This window comes from Leguminivora glycinivorella, chromosome 21 (genome assembly GCF_023078275.1).
Source record: "Leguminivora glycinivorella isolate SPB_JAAS2020 chromosome 21, LegGlyc_1.1, whole genome shotgun sequence".
Taxonomy (NCBI): domain Eukaryota; kingdom Metazoa; phylum Arthropoda; class Insecta; order Lepidoptera; family Tortricidae; genus Leguminivora; species Leguminivora glycinivorella.
This window is the reverse complement of record NC_062991.1, coordinates 15742928-15762196: the sequence shown is the minus strand read 5'-3', so window position 1 is coordinate 15762196 and position 19269 is coordinate 15742928. Positions and strand designations below refer to the sequence as shown.

General features: G+C 37.4%; 1 protein-coding gene across 1 annotated transcript in view; it reads left to right on the top strand.

Moving 5' to 3' along the window:
* Nucleotides 1-19269, top strand: part of LOC125237462 (inositol 1,4,5-trisphosphate receptor) — a 136469-nt gene that overhangs the window by 20203 nt on the left and 96997 nt on the right. The window contains 3 exon segments of the mRNA XM_048144561.1: nt 14465-14579; nt 16275-16345; nt 18158-18273. Coding sequence (XP_048000518.1) covers nt 14497-14579; nt 16275-16345; nt 18158-18273 — 270 coding nt within the window. The 5' untranslated portion in view covers nt 14465-14496.

The following is a 19269-nucleotide window of genomic DNA, read 5'->3' as shown; positions in this document are numbered from 1 at the left end:
CACTTCAGGTAAGTTCGTTTAATCATTAATTTAGCTCTATACGTGCGTTTTTCTAAACGTGCATTAGAGAAAAATTCATAATTAATTTAGTGAGTTAGTTTTCAAAAATCCAGTCTTATAAAAATCAAGATAATAAGATGCTCTAACTGGAACTTGAATTAAATAAATCTATTGGATAACGGAAAGTGTAGTATTTCACCGACTAAAACTATCAATTTTACAGTCTTTTGACGTTTTTTTTGAAAGCAGCCTTAATGCAGCGGCATATCTTCTTTAGTAAATATATAGTAACATTTGCCTTTTAATAGGCATCTAGTCACTTGTAGCAATAACGCTACAGCGCGATACTTGTGATGTATGCTGGTTACATCCGATGAAGCTTGTCCTTTGGAAGTTGCAGTTAGCTTTCGTCAAATATAACAGTATTATCACCATGACGAACAAAACAATTATAAATAAGTTACTGTAGGTGGTGTAGATGCTTAACTGGTAATGTTCGTATTGCCATTTAGTTTTGACAACTGAAGCGACCTTTCTTGTTTGGGCTTTACTATTTTCGATTGAAAAAGTTACAAGATACCGAAATTACTTTTTCGCGATCACCTGCGAAACTTTAGCGTTGGATCTTTGTAAGAACAGAGCTTGAAGTATATTTAGTAGGACCCTGGCTGTTCTTATAAAACCTTCCAGCAATTTTAAAAATAAAACCTACCCCAGTATCTCAGGCCAGCACCCACAGCAAATGGAGCGGTAGAAAGGCCAGTTATATTTAACCCCCCTTCGCCTGATTAGCCAGCCCCCCATATTGATTGCTTTTATCTCACCTACGCTAGTAGGATTTAATATTTGTTAGGTATAGGCTGGCTTTTTTGCTGGCTGCAAGTGCTTTTTGGTGTGTGACGAAGGATGGTCAGTGAGGGTACATACGAAAACTACAGGCTTCTCTTCCTCAGTGATTATTTTAGCTGGTATCAAATCTGAGCTGATACTGTAATCTAAGTGGTGTTTTTAATCTACATTAAAAGTTTCTTAACAAGTAGGTATATTCCAATTGTGCTCTTCTACATAAATAGTACTTACCTTGATGAATAGTTAAAGTAAAATGAAACTTATGAAGTTAGAAGACCGTCTTAGGGTTTAGAAGATGAAAGCGCTTTCTTTTCTGATCAGGCTCCGTAGCCGAATGGCATTTATGCGATGCAAAAATGCCAATCGGCTAATGAAATGTAGTCTGGCTCTGTCGCGCCAATACGCAAGAGCGATAGAGATATAGAGATAGATAGCAACGAAAGATATATTATCGAGAGCGTTCTGTGCATTAGGCTACGCACACAGGAGCTCTGGTAGTTTTCGTCAGTTATAAATGTTTGATTTGTCTAACTCTTGTTAAAATAATGGATAGGTACCCGTAACAAATTCCGGTACAAGTAGGTAGTATTCGTAATATTCATTGAGCAGAAAATAATATGTAGTTGTGGTTCAGTGATTCTTTTGGGGTTGTCCAAAACTCAAACCCTTTTGCGGGATGAAAAAAGAGATGTGCATATACGTAGGTATTTACCTATCTGTTTTTAAATGTTTACGGTTAAATAAATAGGTATTTAGAAATAAAAAAATATTGGAAGTGTCTGTCGGGCTTACATTTTCCCAACATGACCCTAACAGTAACTTTTAATGCTAGTTTTCTAGGTGTTAGGTTAGGTTAGTAGTAGGTGCACTCATTAAGTCAGCTGTTGTTTCTAAAACAATAATGAATAAATCAAGTTTATTCTCTCTTTATGTTTTTGTGGCTACTCAGTCACATGAAACTGTTTTATTTGTCCATGTGATTGTGCTTCCAATGCAATAAAACGTCCGACTGAGTACACTTAACCGAAAGTAGACCATTAGGGCTAAAGTGCCAAGATTTTATTGGGTCTTTAGAAATTGTGCTAATGCTAGCTTTTCGAAGGTTTTTGAAGATTTTGCACTTAAGATTTGACCATAGAGAGGGACTCTTACATTTAAATTCTGTGTCATAAGTTCAAAAACAGCAACACAACACGGTTGTCTATGTCTCAGTATCTGATGCTGGCTGGAAGTATATGTGTAAATATAGCATCGTTTTGCATCGTGGGCCCTCAAGATTTAACTATTGTACAATGCGCTGCACTACGCTAAAGTATTCGTGTTGCATATCTACGTTTTCTTCTGATCTACGAGAATCACAAGCAGTTAATATGATTTGAATTTAATAATTTGAACCTTTTTTGAATATAATGTCCTATCTACCACTGATAAAATAACATTCAGTGGCGAATGCCACAACGGTATCTTTATTATCTTGAATCTTCACTTCAGCTTACACGGCCCTGGACATCTACATATTTCTAGTCTAGGCTACCACGGCAATACATGTTCTTTGTTCCATCTTTCATTGTATTACCTTTGGCCTATCAAAGTAAAAAGAAGTACCTAAACGTCAGTTTTCCTACATTCCGTGCTCGCGTGCGTTCAGCAGTGACTATCGGATAAAAGAACCACGAGCTTTTGTTTCACTGCCTCAGTCTGTTCTTTGTAAATTCGTTTCCTAAATACAGAATGTCTACATAAAATTATAATGGAGTTTTTCGGAACTTTTATTCCATTTCAACGCAGTTCGTTTACAATTGAAACGACTTATACAGTTCATTTTGTTGAAAGCTTTTGTTCTGAATGTTATGAGTTTTATGAAATGGCGAAAGGTAATTTCGTTTCATTCCGGGTATAGCTAAGGATTCAGCTAGCTTTCAAGAATATTTCTTTAAAAAAATGTTATAAAAGACCTTATTCCTCTTCCTACATAGTGCATATCTGTCCTATTGAGTTCTGTCATAAATACATACAAAATATAAAGCTTAGTTTTAACCTCGCCTCACTTATGAAAATAAGACAAAGGAAGCGAAAATAGTACGTTATAAAATTTGCATGCTTATCTAAGGCCCGTATAGAAAACGCGGAAAGCGAATCAAATACATACTGAACTTATTGCGATATATATACGGTTCAACGTTAGTTAATAGAACTACAGACAAGTGAAAAATTCGGGTTTGATACTTAATTATAATTTGTAATCGATAGAATCAATTTTGAATCACAGTTTCACGGCTTATAGTCGAAACTATAATTCCAAAGAATTCGAAGACTCAAGGACATATACATTTAAAAGTAATAATTCGTACTTAGACTTTTTCGGTTAATAGGTGGGAATTTTCAGAATTTGGGACCCCCCCAATTAGCGTAAGTTGTTAACAAAAATTAACTCACTGTCAGTTTTGTGACGATAATTAGTATGATTAAGCATGAAATTTCAATAAAAATATTGTTTTTGTGTTAATTACATCAACTTTAAGCGATAATCTATATTCAGAATGTGAAAAAAGTAAATTTTTAGACAGATTTTATGCTTAATTGTCGTCACAAAACTGACAGCGAGTTAATTTTTGTTAACAACTTACGCTAATTGAGGGTCCCAAATTCTGAGAACGGTATTCTCAGCAAGTATTCTTTTCGTTAAAAATTTAAATAGCTGATAAAATGTGTGCAACTGGTAAAATTTAAACAAAAAAAAATCTAGGTAAATCGTGCTTAAAATTATTGCATGAAGCTGACTTCTGCAGATATTTCTAGTGCTAAAAAACAACAAAATCCCATTTTTATTCGACTATAATGGTGTCCATTCACGTTATAATGATAACAATTTATTAAATTAATTGCCATAGCTTCCGACTGTAAAAATATTAGGGCTGTCACACACGTTGTTAATTGTCTTTCTTAGTAAAATTATGTAACCACATCTATCTGTTCACACTGTTCTATCCTCTTATAGAAACCTCATAGTTGTAACACTGAGTTAAACTTTCATGATTAAAAATGTTATTATAAACATCTAAACGTTTTTTGTCTTTTGCTGGACCTCGGGGACAAGTTGAACGCCGTCCTCAAAACGTTAGAGGTCAGTTTTAAAACTTAGTTGAAAAGTACTTATATGCGATTTAGTCCAGTTTACAATTTTAATTGTAGCTCGCGGCTGTAATTTGTGGGTGTTCACTCAAATAATCATCGTAAGGTCCAAGGTCCTACATGTATGTAGTAACATAAGAACACTATTTACTGTGTATTTGTAATTCCTATTACAACGGCATACAGTCTAGTGTTCCTGTTTGTACTTATTCAATGTGATTAAATTTAAATCATATTAAATTGGCTCAGAGATGCATTTATTTTCTTTCCTTCAATTTTCCAACAAATGCCTGAACTATAAGTTAAAATTTCAATGAATAGACGAAAACTGCAGTTCATTCAGTAAATGAATGCGGGATTGTGAATGTTTTTTTTTTTATTTTCATCGAAAGATGTGATAAGTCACTGACGGTCACTATCGGTCCATGCAGACTCACCACCTCCGCCGTCCGCGCCCGCTCCAAATAAAAGACATGGAAAGCAAAACAGTTTGTCACTTTTTTCACATCCACATTAACCACGGTGTTTTTTCATACTGTTCCGTTTTAAAAACACGTGTAAAAGTTTTGGTTTTTGAAAAAACATATTTGCGTAAGTTTAAGGTCGGGCCGCGGTGGTCCTTTAGCTTTTAATTCTAATCGCGTTGCAAAAGTTTTTTCACACTCTTTTATAAATGTCACATTGTATCCATCCATTCTCACACACTTGCAATAAAAACAATTTAATTATGCGGTTTCAAAATAAGGCAAAATTGTATTCCCGCGCGTGCCTTAAAACTTGTTTATCTAGTGTTTACTAACAATTTACAAAATAGCGCGCGAAATACGCGGGTCGCGGATGACCGCGACGAATTTCGCGCCTGCGCGGTGCAACCGAGACGGTAATCAAGGACAAACGCACAGACCTATATCGAGATAGAAGGAAAAAGCTTGGCGGTTGACAGGGAGACCCATCGTGTAACATTTCGCATTGATTGGTGTTCTTATTATGATTGGATTATCCTAGTTAATTATTAATGTAGTTTAGAATATTTATAATATAAGTTAGTTTAAGATTTTTGCATGGATGTATTTGTAATTTAATTTGTGTTGCATACTTTTTAATCTGTTGAATAAATAGATAAATACTTGATATCACGAATGTGAATTGACTCGACAGTTTGAATTCATGGCTTATTTTTACATCGCTCGTACTCTAAGAACAAATCAATTTATTTTCATTACTACATACACATTATTCTAGCATTTATTTCATGTTTATAGGTCACTCGTTTTGAACGCACGCCAAATCGAGCTCGTCATATTAAAACCGCAATGGAAAACTAATTTTGACATCCAATCGTCGAGCAGACTGCCGTTCGCGGTACTAAATAGGATACTTTTTCTTTCTATCTTGATATAGCTCTGTGGTCAAACGTCCCTAGGAGCGGCGCTCCAGATTTACCTAATATTTCATACATAATCTTCTGTCTCACGCGCGGAGCTATGACTAAACTTCTCTTTCGCTCTTACTGAATTTCGTATTAGAGAATGTACTGAATATTTCTCCATAGGAGCGCAATTCAAAGCGCTCCGTTGAGCGCGGTGCGTATGAAATTGTATAAGAAGGGAATTGGCGGATTATAATATAGACTGTTCAATGAACTTTTAAGAAATATAAGTAAGTAATTGTTTGATTGGACTTTTTTGCGATAGTTTTTATATAGTATAATACATTAATTTGAGGTACCATAAATTGATGTATTACTATAGTTTAATTGTGATTATTTTTGGGAGTGCACCGCACAAGCGCTCTTTAGGGCAAGCCGCTACTGTCCAGGTCTATCTCTGAAAATATAATTATAATTGTAAAATTTGTGACTATAACTGAAACGCCCTTACGTTATGATATGATGTCTGAACAGATACGCTAACTCAAATACTTGTCATCAGAAATCGTGTTGTATTTCATTACAAATTCGACGTAATTTCGCATAATACCTTCCACATTAAAACCGTCCTTCTCACCCTCTAAATCTCGGCCGAGACCTAATTTTCCAAGGCTCAGGATGAGAACGTTTCTCGTCATTTCCGGAGTTCCGGACAAAACCTGTTACACTGTTTGCAGTTGCACGGCTTTCGTGTACAACTGTTTACAGTCTTATATAGTAAAGTAGTTTTGTATACTACGTACACAACCAATCTTTATTGCATTATAATAAACTGAAAATACTGAAATTAAATATTTGACCGTAATTAATTTATTATTTGTTCAAGAATTTATGATTCAAGATTCAATGGGCTACCTGAAAATATCGATATTGAAAGGTCGTATAAAAATCTTTGCATTTACGATTTAATATATACGATTTGAATATTTATGACTCAGGATTAAAACTAAAAACTTCAACACAGTTCGATATTAGAGCGGGAAGTGAAGTAATAATAAAGTACATATTCATCTTGAAATTTAGGATTACGGTTTTCCTTAATGTTATAGATAAACTAAGAGGAAGTACCACTACTAAGTACATTAGCTCAAATCATTCTATGTTCTTCCTCGGCATATTTCTGGCGGGAATTACCTTTTAAAAGTTTATAATAGGTTTAAAACCTAAAAAGTATATACAAATGGACTAAGAGCCCACAGCCGCCAGACCTTCCTCATTTTCTCAAGGATGAAACTTTGGGATAATGTGAAGAGAATTTAAGGAAAGTGTTTTTTCATAAAAACCTTACAGCAAAAAAATGGCCAACGGGCCGAACTTGGTCATATGCAGACATTGAACGTCCGTACGGACTCTACAATTATCCCAAAGTTTCATCCTTGAGAAAATGAGGAAAGTCTGGCTGCTCTGGGCTCTTAAATGGTCCAAAAGTAATCACTTTTACGAGTTTTACGACTACTCTAAAAAGTTCAGTAGCCGATAGTATCGCACAATGACATCATTAAAACTACAGGTAAATAATGTCGATTATTTCCCTCTTTCTAATAACAAATAAACTATCGAACACAGGAATGTATCGTATGTACCCTCACACGGACCTACATATTGCAACCATTGCTAAAATTTAGTTAGAAATCAGTGTACACTGATAAAAATGCGTGATTCTGTCATTCACCCACCATAACATAAGCAATTATGAGTAGCCAAGGTTCAAGCTCTTGCATGCGATTGTCGTTACATTGCGGTATTTTGTTGATCTATTGAAATTATTGGACCGGCCAAAGTTCGCACATATATTAGGTATCTGGATTCCGCGGTTCTGGACACGCCTCTATTGGTAGGGCGTTAGATCTCTCTATTGTAGGTGCTTAAGACGTACAGGAGGGGTCAATTCTCCATACAAACGCTCTCGACTATTTCCTCCCTGGTTTTTGAAGATAGAGCAATGATTTTTCAAAACAGATTATTATTATTTTTATCTGTGTCGGACCGTTTTGATTTTTTTGATATTCTTACGTTTAAAGACGCTAGAGCCCATCAAAAGTTTCCAAAAACGGCCTTATTGATTATGGCGCAAAAAAAGGTATGGTATTCAAAATTGGTAACAATTAGCCAAAAAAACTAAACGGTCCGACAACTGTAATCTACAGTCACTAATGTATCGAATATTGCATGCAAGCTTTGTTCCGTCTGGCCGCTATTTGGATTATCAAGTCACATATTTTTTTAAATCTAGGTAAATTAAGTTAGTCGAATGCCAAGTAAAATGCCGCCAAAATCCGACCTGAAAGCTACTTAAAGGAAGATCTCCCAGACTTGCAGATGATTATAAGTGATAAAAAGAAATGGTACTTTGCCTTCTTCATAGTGCTAGTGTTCACTTGCTACCTTATAGACGTGAAGCGACTGTGGTATAAGATATTGTGTAACCTGTTTTACTTCGTGTGCGATATGCTGAAACTACTTATAAAGCTGGTTGAGCTGTATTGAGGATGGAGTGACGGATATGTGACTGGTGAGTTGAAATGTAACTCTGTGTCTGTCTGTCTGTCGCGCACTTGTATACTGTTTGCGCTATTGGCGTCTCCCAACTCTCTTACGAAGAGTTTTTCTTAATATTCCTTACCTTTTACACATGTATATTTAGATAGAAATGCCGTAGGCGGCCTACGGCAGGCCCCTATTATTTATGGGTTGTTAAAATTGTCCACCCCACTTTTTTTGTAACATGAGTATTTTTACGCGATTCGTACTCAGAATCGCAAGCTCTTTCGATCCTGATAGGAGAATAAAAATGTCCCAAGATTTCTATACATTTTTCAAACCTTCCATTCCGTTACCGCCATACAAAATGTAAGAAATAATGGTAACGGAATAGGAAAAAAAAACCTTTTTTTCTCCTATTAGGATTGAAAGAGCTCGCGATTCTGAGTGGAAACCACATACTTAAAATTTTCCAAATCCAAAAAAAGTGGGGTGGAAAACTTTGAAAAGAAAATGGCTACTTACTACTTATATTCGTAAATGATAAAGTGAAATCTGAAACTATTGATCAACTCTTAATGGAGAAACCCTGCCATCGTGAAATAAAAGTGTAACATATGAGAAATCCTCTGTAAATGCCTCAAATATTCACATAAATCAATGCTACTATTCATATTGCTTTAATGTATTGCATTAAGGTTGATAATAATTAGAGTAGGTAGTACGCAAGCCGGTTCATTAATCTGGACATATAGCTTTAGTGCGTATGATAAGATTAGATATGCCTAATTATGTCCGATGCCCGGTTAAATATATTATGCGTTGGGTATTCACCAGATTTATGACCGTTACAGCGGGAGTATTATTATTATTTATTAATGATTTAAAAACAAGAAGTACAACATAATGACTATGCTATGCTCCACAAAACTTGGTGGCAGTAGTATTCAGGATAATAGTACATTACTACAGAGGCCGGGACAAAGGGGGTTACCGGCCGAAGACATATAGACGGCCGAGCGAGGCGAGGCCGGATAGGTCTGAGGCGGGCAACCCCATTTCCCGCCGAGGTATGTATAGTGCTTTTCTCAAACATGGTATGAAATAAATAAAGTCTACTGAAAATAGTAACTTTGGATGGCTGTATCTCCTAAACGTAGCGTCGTAGCGCAAAAATAATCGAATTTTCGTTCCCCTTTGATGCCCCGTATACGCTTATAAAAAAACAAAAAGTTAAAAAAAAATAAAAAAAAACGAAAAAAATTTTTTTTTTGTATGAAAACGCACCCAAAATCAAATATTGTCTAGGGCCCGTACCAGTTGCAGTCGGCACATCTATAAAGCCCCTTATAGTTTTTTTTTTAATTGGCTAAATACCTGGATGTTATGTCACAATTATCTGTGTTTGGAAATTAAAAAAGAGGACTTTGCCGGCCTTGGCCTGCAAGGTTTGTATGAAATTCCATTATCTATCAATCGACCTAGCCGCACCTGCAACGTCATACTTCGCTGCCAATTATAAGGCACATAACATCAATATTTCATACCATGTTTGAGAAAATATTATAAATTAAAGAAATTGGTAACCCTTTTACAGGCGAAGGCTAGTACGCATTAAGCGGCCAGCCGCACAGAGGCTAGAAATGTGCGTACATAGTCATAGCCTAACGGCCCAGCCACGACATTGGGCTAAGCGCGGCAGCGGTGAGCGGCGGCCATACATTGGAGCGAGACACAGCGATGGGACTTTTCATTCGCACGTACGGCTGCCGCTCACCGCTGTCGCGCTTAGACCAATGTCGTGGCTGGGCCGTAAAGCTTAAAGTCCTGTGTTGTTATGGACGGTGCCGACGGTGGTAGTAGAATTATCTCCCTGCGGGAATAGGCTAGTTTCCTATACTTAAAATAAAATATTTTATGCAGTCCACGAAATAAAGCACCACATAATTAGAAGAAATATATGGACAGTAGTTATGTTTAAACATAATGTCTATTTAATAAGTCAAAGAGAAAGATATAAAGTAAATGAATTGACCGTGACGTCACTCCTCAGTATTTCATAGTAATTCCATATTAGACAATTCTTAAAAAGAAGCTGATTTAACTAGTAGGAAACTAGCCTATTCCCATGCCAATCAATAAGGGGACGGGACGTCTAGCTAAACAAAAAAATGTCTTAAAAATCACGACCGAAAGAAGTTTAAATCGACTTGCACGTGTATTGTACGACGTTTTTCAGTATAGATGACCCTCCGAAGTTTCGAGCTGACAAGAAAAGAACCACTTCTCCTCGCATTAGTGCGTAAACAAAGCACCATCTGTACTGAAAATGTGTCTTTTTAACCCCCGACGCAAAAACGACGGGGTGTTATAAGTTTGACGTGTCTGTCTGTCTGTCCGTCTGTCCGTCTGTCCGTCTGTCTGTCTGTCTGTCTGTCTGTCTGTCTGCCTGCCTGTGTGTGTGTCTGTCTGAGGCATCGTAGCTCCCGAACGGATGAACCGATTTAGATTTAGTTTTTTTTGTCTGAAAGCTGAGTTAGTCGGGAGTGTTCTTAGCCATGTTTCATGAAAATCGGTCTGCTATGTCGCAGTCGGGGGTTTTTTCGAAATTTTAATTTTGTGGTTAGGTTCTTAAGACACTTTTTTGTTCTATTTAGTGGTGAAATTGTAAACCTAGTTGTTTCTAACCGAAACACACAGTTTCACAAGTAAAGGGGTGACTTGGCTAGCTCAATACCCGTGCCCCCCTGACCCAATTCGCCCCGCTATCTTATCCGCGTTATCAATATTTTCATTCATAACACGCCCAACGAACACTTTTAATTGCCTGTCGGGGGAATAATTCGTGTAGGTATAAGCGAATTTTGGCATAGTTGTAGAGAATGGTGTCATTATTATTTATTTATTTATTTATTCATAATAAACAATTACACTTATGCAATACAATTAATGCGCCAAACGGGAATAGTTAACCAGTTAATCACAGTCATAATTCACATACTCAATGTACTCGGGGGTGGGGGTGGAGATAACGGGTGGAGGGGGGTGTAAAGGTCCCTTTTTTTAGTTTTTCGTGAATACCTAAACTGTGTCACGTAGCAAAAAATGTCCTAAGACACAAGTAATCTTCATAAAATTCTCTACATAAAAAGTATGTACACTTTTTATCTGGGATCAATAGTTCATGAAATATGGAGGGGAAAAGATGGACAATATATAGCGTGTTATTTTATATGCCTAATACTATTGATGTTTTAAATAAGTTAAATTTTACTTAACGATTGACATGTAACCTAATGTTATCAAAAAATTTTCATTTTCATTTTCATTCAATAATAGTACATGTGTGCAACAAGGGGAGGAAGTTGAATAATACTAACGAGAGTAAGTTGGCTTGCCGGAGCGATTTAAAGACTCGAGTTAGTAATATTCATACTTCCCGAGTTATACACAATGTTTTTCATTATTACACTTGCATTATAAAAAAAAATCGTTTCTGTCCATCTTTTCCTCTCCATATTTCGTGAGCTATTTGATCCCAGATAAAAATTGTACATACTTTTTTTGTAGAGAATTTTCTGAAGATTACTTGTTTCTGAGAACATTTTTTGCTACGTGGCACAGTTTAAGACACAGAACTAGATAGAAGAAACAAGTTCATCTATTTGTATAGGGGCCGAGCGTGTCAAATTTTGTACTGAAGTTGTTTCTTGCCTGTAATTTTAAATATGTCTCAGGCTCTTGATTGTTCATAATTTTTGTGTTGTTGCAATTGAATATCACGTAACGAGGCATTTTTTATGTTTTGGTTGACTTCAACTTACAAAAATTGACGCCCGAAAGCTGCAAGCTGCCATTAAAGACGGACAACTCAGTGGATTTCACTGAGTTCATTTGACACGCTAAGTAGATACGTTTGCTTGATCTATGGTATATATGACATCTGTGGTTTAAGAGGTATTCACGAAAAACTAAAAAAAAGGGACCTTTACACCCCCCTCCATCCGTTATCTCCACCCCCACCCCCGAGTACTTTGAGTATGTGGATTAAGACACCATTCCCTACAATTATAGCAAAATTCGCTTAAAATACACGAATTATTTCCGATGAGGTAGGTTTCGTTGAGTGTGCTATCCTGCTATCAGTCTGTGTGGCCACTTTCCTGCTTATCTCAGCCGAATTCGGCTGCATTTGTTATTATTAGTATTTTAATACGGGTTAAAATAATAAAGCTTATCAAGGCAGCGGTTAAAGTTTTCAGACCAATGTTAAAGTGTTATAATATAGTACATTACGATACAAGTGCGTAAAAAAGGAAGTTCGAAACGAGTGGCGATAAATTAAAACACGACCGAAGGGAGTGTTTTAAATCGACGCGAGTTACGAATTTCCTTTTCGCACGTGTATCGTACGACGTTTTTCAGTACAGATGAGCCTCCGAAGTTTCGACCTGGCATATAATGAACCACTTCTCGAACTAGTGCGTAAAAAAACGACCATCTGTACTGAAAAATTAAACATTCTCTCACTCATTATCTTAATACTGATATTACTGATTGGTTTTTTGAGAAGTAACTGTAACACAAAATATTAAATATACAACGCAAAAAATGCGTTTATACTGCTTATTAAATTAAAACGTCTTTATTGGACTTAATCGCAGTTAAACGTCAAGGTCAAATATAAAACGATAAGTTTTACGCGATTAAGTCACGTGTTTTTGAGGGGAAAAAAACATTAAACATTCTCTCACTCATTAGTAAAGATCGATTGTTATTGTTTAAATAAAATATTGTCAACTTAGCACATCTCTGGCGGAAATGTGCCCTAAAGCTCTTGGCCAAAGAAACCAGTGGTGGGCAAGGTAAGGCCCGCGGGCGATATCCGGCCCGGCACCGGTCCTTCAAACCTTCAAGAGCGTTACAGGCCGGCAACGCGCCTCCAACACTTCTGGTGTTTCGGGTGTCCATGGGCGGCAGTGAACGCTTACCATCAGGCGACCTGTCTGCTCGTTTGCTTCCTGTAGCATAAAAATAAATAGTGTGTTATATGGCCAGCACTGTAAGTAATTTTTGGTGGAAATTTGGCCCTCTAAAATCCTCTTTCAAGTTTTGGCTCGCAACGAAAAAAGTTTACCCACCACCTGCAGGGTTAGCACATGATTGCCGCGAGAGTATGTCGCCGCGAGATAGACTCATCATCATCATCATATCAGCCCTTTATCGCCCACTGCTGAGCATAGACCTCTCTTCTAGTACGCCACTTTTCCCGGTCTTGGGCCAGTCTCATCCAATTGTGACCCGCTATTTTCCGGATGCCATCCACCCAACGAGCGAACGGATGCCAGGCATTCCTTACATTTGTAAGATAGACTACCCGTCCTTATGTCATTAATACAGTTAGAAGAAGACGTGTCATCTATCTCGCGGCGACATACTCTCGCGGCCATAATGTGCTAGGCCTACTGGTCGAAACGCTAACGAAATACAAACAATCAACCACAAGAATACTGCACTAAACGGTTACATACATTAGCAGAATCGGAATATCCCACCATAAAAACCGTTTAAAAAAACCCAATAAATCTATTTTCTGAACATATCCAAAACTCAATGAGTTATTCTTGCTTTTCTAAACACTGTGCTTGTTACTTTAAACCTTTGTCATTCAAAAATACTCTTTTAAACCAATGAATAAAAGTACACTTTTCATTATACTTCCATAGGTAAAGAACCTGACCTACGCCTATATGTATTGTTAAAAATATACGTTGTAAATGTATACCTTATTGCAAAGGTGTAATGTTCATTTTGATAGTGTTGTGAGTGGCTGCCAAAATTCCTGAACGTTTGTTTGTTTTGCTTCGTTTAACTGCAGTGATATTCCGAATTAGATAAAGTAAACTGCCAGCAGTTGGAAAAGTTATGCGATTTAGGTATTTTAATGAAAAAGATGAATGAGTAGATTTGAAGCTCCGGCAACACATGCGCGTTTTGAGAGCGTACTCGGAGCGTTAGCGGAGCGCCTTGATAGCGTTGCGCCCAGCGGACGCCGGCGGGAACTAACGAGCGCGGATTGCGAGCGGAATGCTCCCGGATTGCGACTGGAACGCCAGCGTTCTGCCGGCAAACCGCTATCACTGCGCTCCGCTAACGCTACGCTATCAAAACGCTTCATGTGTGGCGGAGGCGGAGGCTTTAGTAGTAGGAAAGTCGTCAACAAAATTACACATGCTTTTATCGGCTGTACCGTCTATTTAACTGGTAATGACTTGAGTCATGAGTCATGACTTGACACAGTACAGTAATTTTGATAACCAAAATCTGAAGTACTTATACAAAGTTCTAGCGTTTACTCACTCCCTGCTGAGCACAGGTTGCTCTTGGTATATGCCACATATCCCGATCCATGGGCTAGTCTCATCCAGAGGTGCCCCTCCATTTCTCGTTCCAACGAGCCAATTGCAATTGGGTCGTTTATCCAAAAATTATTCATCCCAAAGTGAAGCGGAAATCACGATCATTGCAATTTTATTTTCATACTAAAATTGGATTTTTTTTTTTAATTCACAGGTGTCGTTGCATGGTGGGGGCAAGGCGGCGAGATGGGGGACAGCTTCCTGCACCAGGGGGACATCGTGTCCCTCTACGCGGAGGGCACTGTTTCAGGTTTCCTGAGTACTTTAGGGTGAGTATATCATCTTCTAGTGGGAACAAGATGGGGGACAGCCATCACCAGGGGGACATTGTGTCTACGCGGAGGGGACAGTCTCAGGCTTTCTCAGTTCTTTATTGTGAATATCATCCACTAGCAAAGAGGATCGAGTATTACAGAGAGTTACTGTCAAAGTAAAATGTGTAATCACAGTGCATAGACTGCCATCTCTTGACACAGGCTTAAAACTTTTGAACCTCAGTTTTGACAATTTGGCCCATATTCTTAACTTGATATATGTTTTAAAATGTCAAATATTAATATTAGCGTCATCTAGCTGAGCGTACCCCAAAGGTGTATTGCCATCTAGGCCACCGTACCATTTTCTGTATAAATATAAATAAATAAATATTATAGGACATTCTTACACAGATTGACTGCGCCCCACAGTAAGCTCAAGAAGGCTTGTGTTGTGGGTACTCAGACAACGATATATATAATATATAATATTTATAAATACTTATATACATAGAAAACATCCATGACTCAGGAACAAATATCTGTGCTCATCACACAAATAAATGCCCTTACCGGGTTTCGAACCCGGGACCGCGACGTAGCAGGCAGGGTCACTATCGACTGCGCCAAAGACCGGTCTGTATAGTACTGAGGTACGTTTTTTCTTAGACTTTATCTGTCTATACGGAGTTATATATGTGTTTGTCCACTAGTAATGAGAGGGCAAATAAGACCGTAGATATATGTATTTGTATTATGTCTCGCGTTTTGTACACATACATTTAAATACTCCTTCTCCACCTCTTCGACCACGTCCCAACCTGGCCGAAACATCGAAAAACAGCGCGGAAGAAGTGAAACTTCATAGCATAACCTCAAAAACATTTTGTCAAGTGACCATCACATCTTTTACTGTTCTATAGTACATTGTGCAACAAGGGGAGGAAGTTGAATATTCCTAACGAGAGTAAGTTAAGTAAAGAGTTAGTAATATTCATACTTCCCGAGTTACACACAATGTTTTTGATCACACTTGCATTATAAAAAATATGCAAAAAGGTGAAAAAGAGTTCAATACAGTACCAGAAATTTCTTAACTCCCTAGGGAGTACGATTTTTCTATAACTTGTAGATGTAGGCGTGCGAGTATGATGAAAAATATTTTACATTGCTATTGGCTCAAATAATGCACTCGATCTAAATATAAAACACACGCACACACGGACTGCTAGTTAATGAGTAAAACAAATGAATTATTCACTAGGCGAGACCGTTAAGATGGCGCTAGGACCAGAAGTCGCACATTCCAACCATTTTGTCAAGTGACCAACCATTCCGCCATTAAAAACCATTCGAGGCATTCTGTTCTGTCACTGACTGAGTGAATAAGTGATTGAATGGAAGAGTCAGTCGCGTTAAGCGAATGTTACGTGCACTGACAGAATGTTTTTTACCATGGAATGAACGGCATTTCACGCAAAGTAACAATGGCTGAGTTTTACGCGCTGTCAATTGGAAGTCGAATTAGAAGTTTCACTTCAAAAAAAAACCAATGTTAGTTTATAGCGTTTGACCCTTAAGTGACTTTAATTATTGGAATATTTACTAGAAAACTGATACTGCTATCAAAACTTCGGTCAATCAAGGCTCGGCCTTCACCTTGAACTAATGAACTATGATAATGAATGTTAATCAATATGTTTGTTGCAGGTTGGTAGATGACAGGTGCGTCGTCTGCCCGGAGGCGGGCGACCTCACTGACCCACCCAAAAAGTTCCGGGGTAAGTTCCACCCAGTAATAGTCCTTGAGAAGTTTTTCAATTGAAACTTGATATCACCCGAGAGTTGTGAAGTCAGGTCCTTTCATAACATAGAGGAATAAGTAAGGGAAGAGTTGTAACTCAATACATCAGTAAATGATGGTAAATGCGAGTTATTTGTATAGGCATAGTTATAGTGACATCTAGCGACAATCACGCGTCAAATAGCTGAATTATCAGTACCTCGATACTAGGTGTCAATAGTGTCTCTTCTGCCAAAAATTTAATATTAGAACAGTTTACAACTTATACAGAGTGGGGCCTGTAACAAAGGCGAAGAATTGAACTCTAGGCTATTCTCCTTATACTGATCAACATTTGTTCGGCGACTTTTAAAAATAACTTGTATTTTGATTTTTATCACCCTTGAAAGTTTTTTCTAAGAGGTAATGTATTGCGAATTCTGTTAAGTCTAAAGTGTGACAGACAACGTCAATGACAACAATAATGGCGTACATTGAAGCTAATATTTATTTTGTATGAAAAATTAAAAATTTAAAGACTTCATACTTTTTAAAAGTCACTGAACAAATGTTGATCAGTATAAGAAGAATAGCCTACAGTTCCATTCTTCGCCTTTGTTACAGGCCCCACTCTGTATTACAAGCAGAAGGAATTGAACACAGAATACTGATTAATACTATTGTAATATTGGCTAAAAATTGGTGCGCATTACTCTTCGTTCGTCGTGACATCTATTGACAAGTGTAAGTACTGATAATTTAGTTGATGCGTGATTGGCACCTGATTGTCGCTAGATGTCACTATAACTATGCCTATACAAATATCTCGCATTTACTGATGTATGGAGTTACAACTCTTCCCTTACTTATTCCTCTATATTTTCGTACGACAGACCTTAATCTTGAGCTTATCAAAGTTAAAATGATTTATACCTATAGGTATATATATATATCGAACAAAAGCCCGATATGTTTAGGGGGCGTCCATTAATCGCGTCATACGTTTTTGGCTTATTTTAGACCCCCCTCCCCTCCCCATGGTGATCTTTGGTGATATTTTCAGGACGCTCTGCCCCCCTGGCCAATATGACGTGTAATTTTTTGGCAACTTAGTAAACTTTTTTCGAACCAACGAATCAACCAAATCTTGGCGCGAAATTCAAATTTTCTATGAGAATTAAACCTTCGCCCCCTCATTTTTAAGGTTCCGTACCTCAAAAAGGAAACCACTGAACCGATTAACTTGTTTGGCACACATATGTAAACTTGTGACCCAAAGTATAAAGTATCTATTCGTAGGTATATTTTTTTCATGGAGCACCGACCATATCAAGGTATCGCATTTTCAAAAGTAATCACCAAAAATATTTTTTCTACGGTAGGTAAATTCTATGTTTGTCCTACTTAGAATCACGAGCCCTTTCGATCTAGGACAAAAAACAAGAGACAAAAAAATGGTCCCAAACTTTTCTATTATTTTGCATACTTGCCACTTTGTGACCGCTGTACAAAGTGTTTGAAAAATAGTAACGAAGTGGAAAAATTAAATTTGGGACGTTTTTTATCGCCTAGTGGAAAGGGCTCGTGATTCTGAGTAGGAATAACATTAAATATACCTATTTTAGGAAAAACAGTTTTTGAAACTTTTTTCGCGAAAATGCCTAAGACTACAGTCATTGCAAGCTTATTTAATTAATGATTACATGTCATAGAAACCACCACCAAACTTCTTTTACTTTTACCAAATATTTTATCAAGTTAACTTTAAACATGTCTGTCTTCTAACATTAGTGATTTTTTTTTTTTTCAGATTGTCTGTTCAAAATATGTCCCATGAACCGCTATTCGGCGCAGAAGCAATTCTGGAACACGGCGAAGCAGTCTGCTAACAACAACACAGACACGGGCCTGCTGAAAAGATTACACGTAAGCTATCATCCTCCTTGCGTAGGGTTGCAAAAAAACGGTTTTTTTTCTGGCTTGAAAAAAATACAAAAAAAAACCGTGAAAAAAAAACAGTTTTTTTCTGGAGTATGTTTTTTTCTAAAGTAAGAAATCTCAAAATTTGCAAAGTAGTTAATACTTTTATACGGTTTTTTATACTTAATGTTAACTATTAAACGAATTTAGTCAAATAACTTTAATTTCTGGTCTTATAAAAGTAACATTTACAAAATCTTTAGTTGGTAGTTATCACTATTTACTGTTGGAAACACCACCGCCTCTCCACGCTACACGCCGCATCGGGGATTCCCCAATAAACGTTTGTATACTGAATGTTAATTGAATTAAAATGTACGTTATTGTTATTGAAACACGTTACAACTCACGAAAAACCGTTATTGTCGTATTAATTGTTCATCTGAAAAAAAAAACCATGGTGCTCGTTTTTTTTTTCTGGACATATGGGTGGCTGAAATTGAAAAACATGGTCTAAGAGTAAGCCGCACTAAAACAGAATTTATGGAGTGCGACTTTGGTGGAACTGAGCAGGTTGGCTGTAATCTTATAGTAGACGGTAATAGCATCCCAAAAAAGTCACGTTTTAAATACCTCGGCTCTATGCTGACAGATGACGCAAAGATCGATGAAGATGTAGACCATCGAGTTAATACGGCCTGGCTTAAATGGAGAACGCTGTCCGGCATATTATGTGATACCCGAATGCCCATCACAACAGTGGCGGAGCGTCGATACAACTCGATTCCCAACGGGTTCCCCAAAATTCTTTAGTATATGTAGAAGTCCATACAAAACAGATTCCAAAAACCCCTCCGGCTTTACCAACGAAAATTTTCACGCCCCGCCACTGCATCACAACTAAAGGCAAAGTATATAAGGCAGCCGTCAGACCTGCTATGACTTATGGCTCTGAATGCTGGGCAACTTTGAAGAAGCACGAACAGAAGCTCCACACAGCGG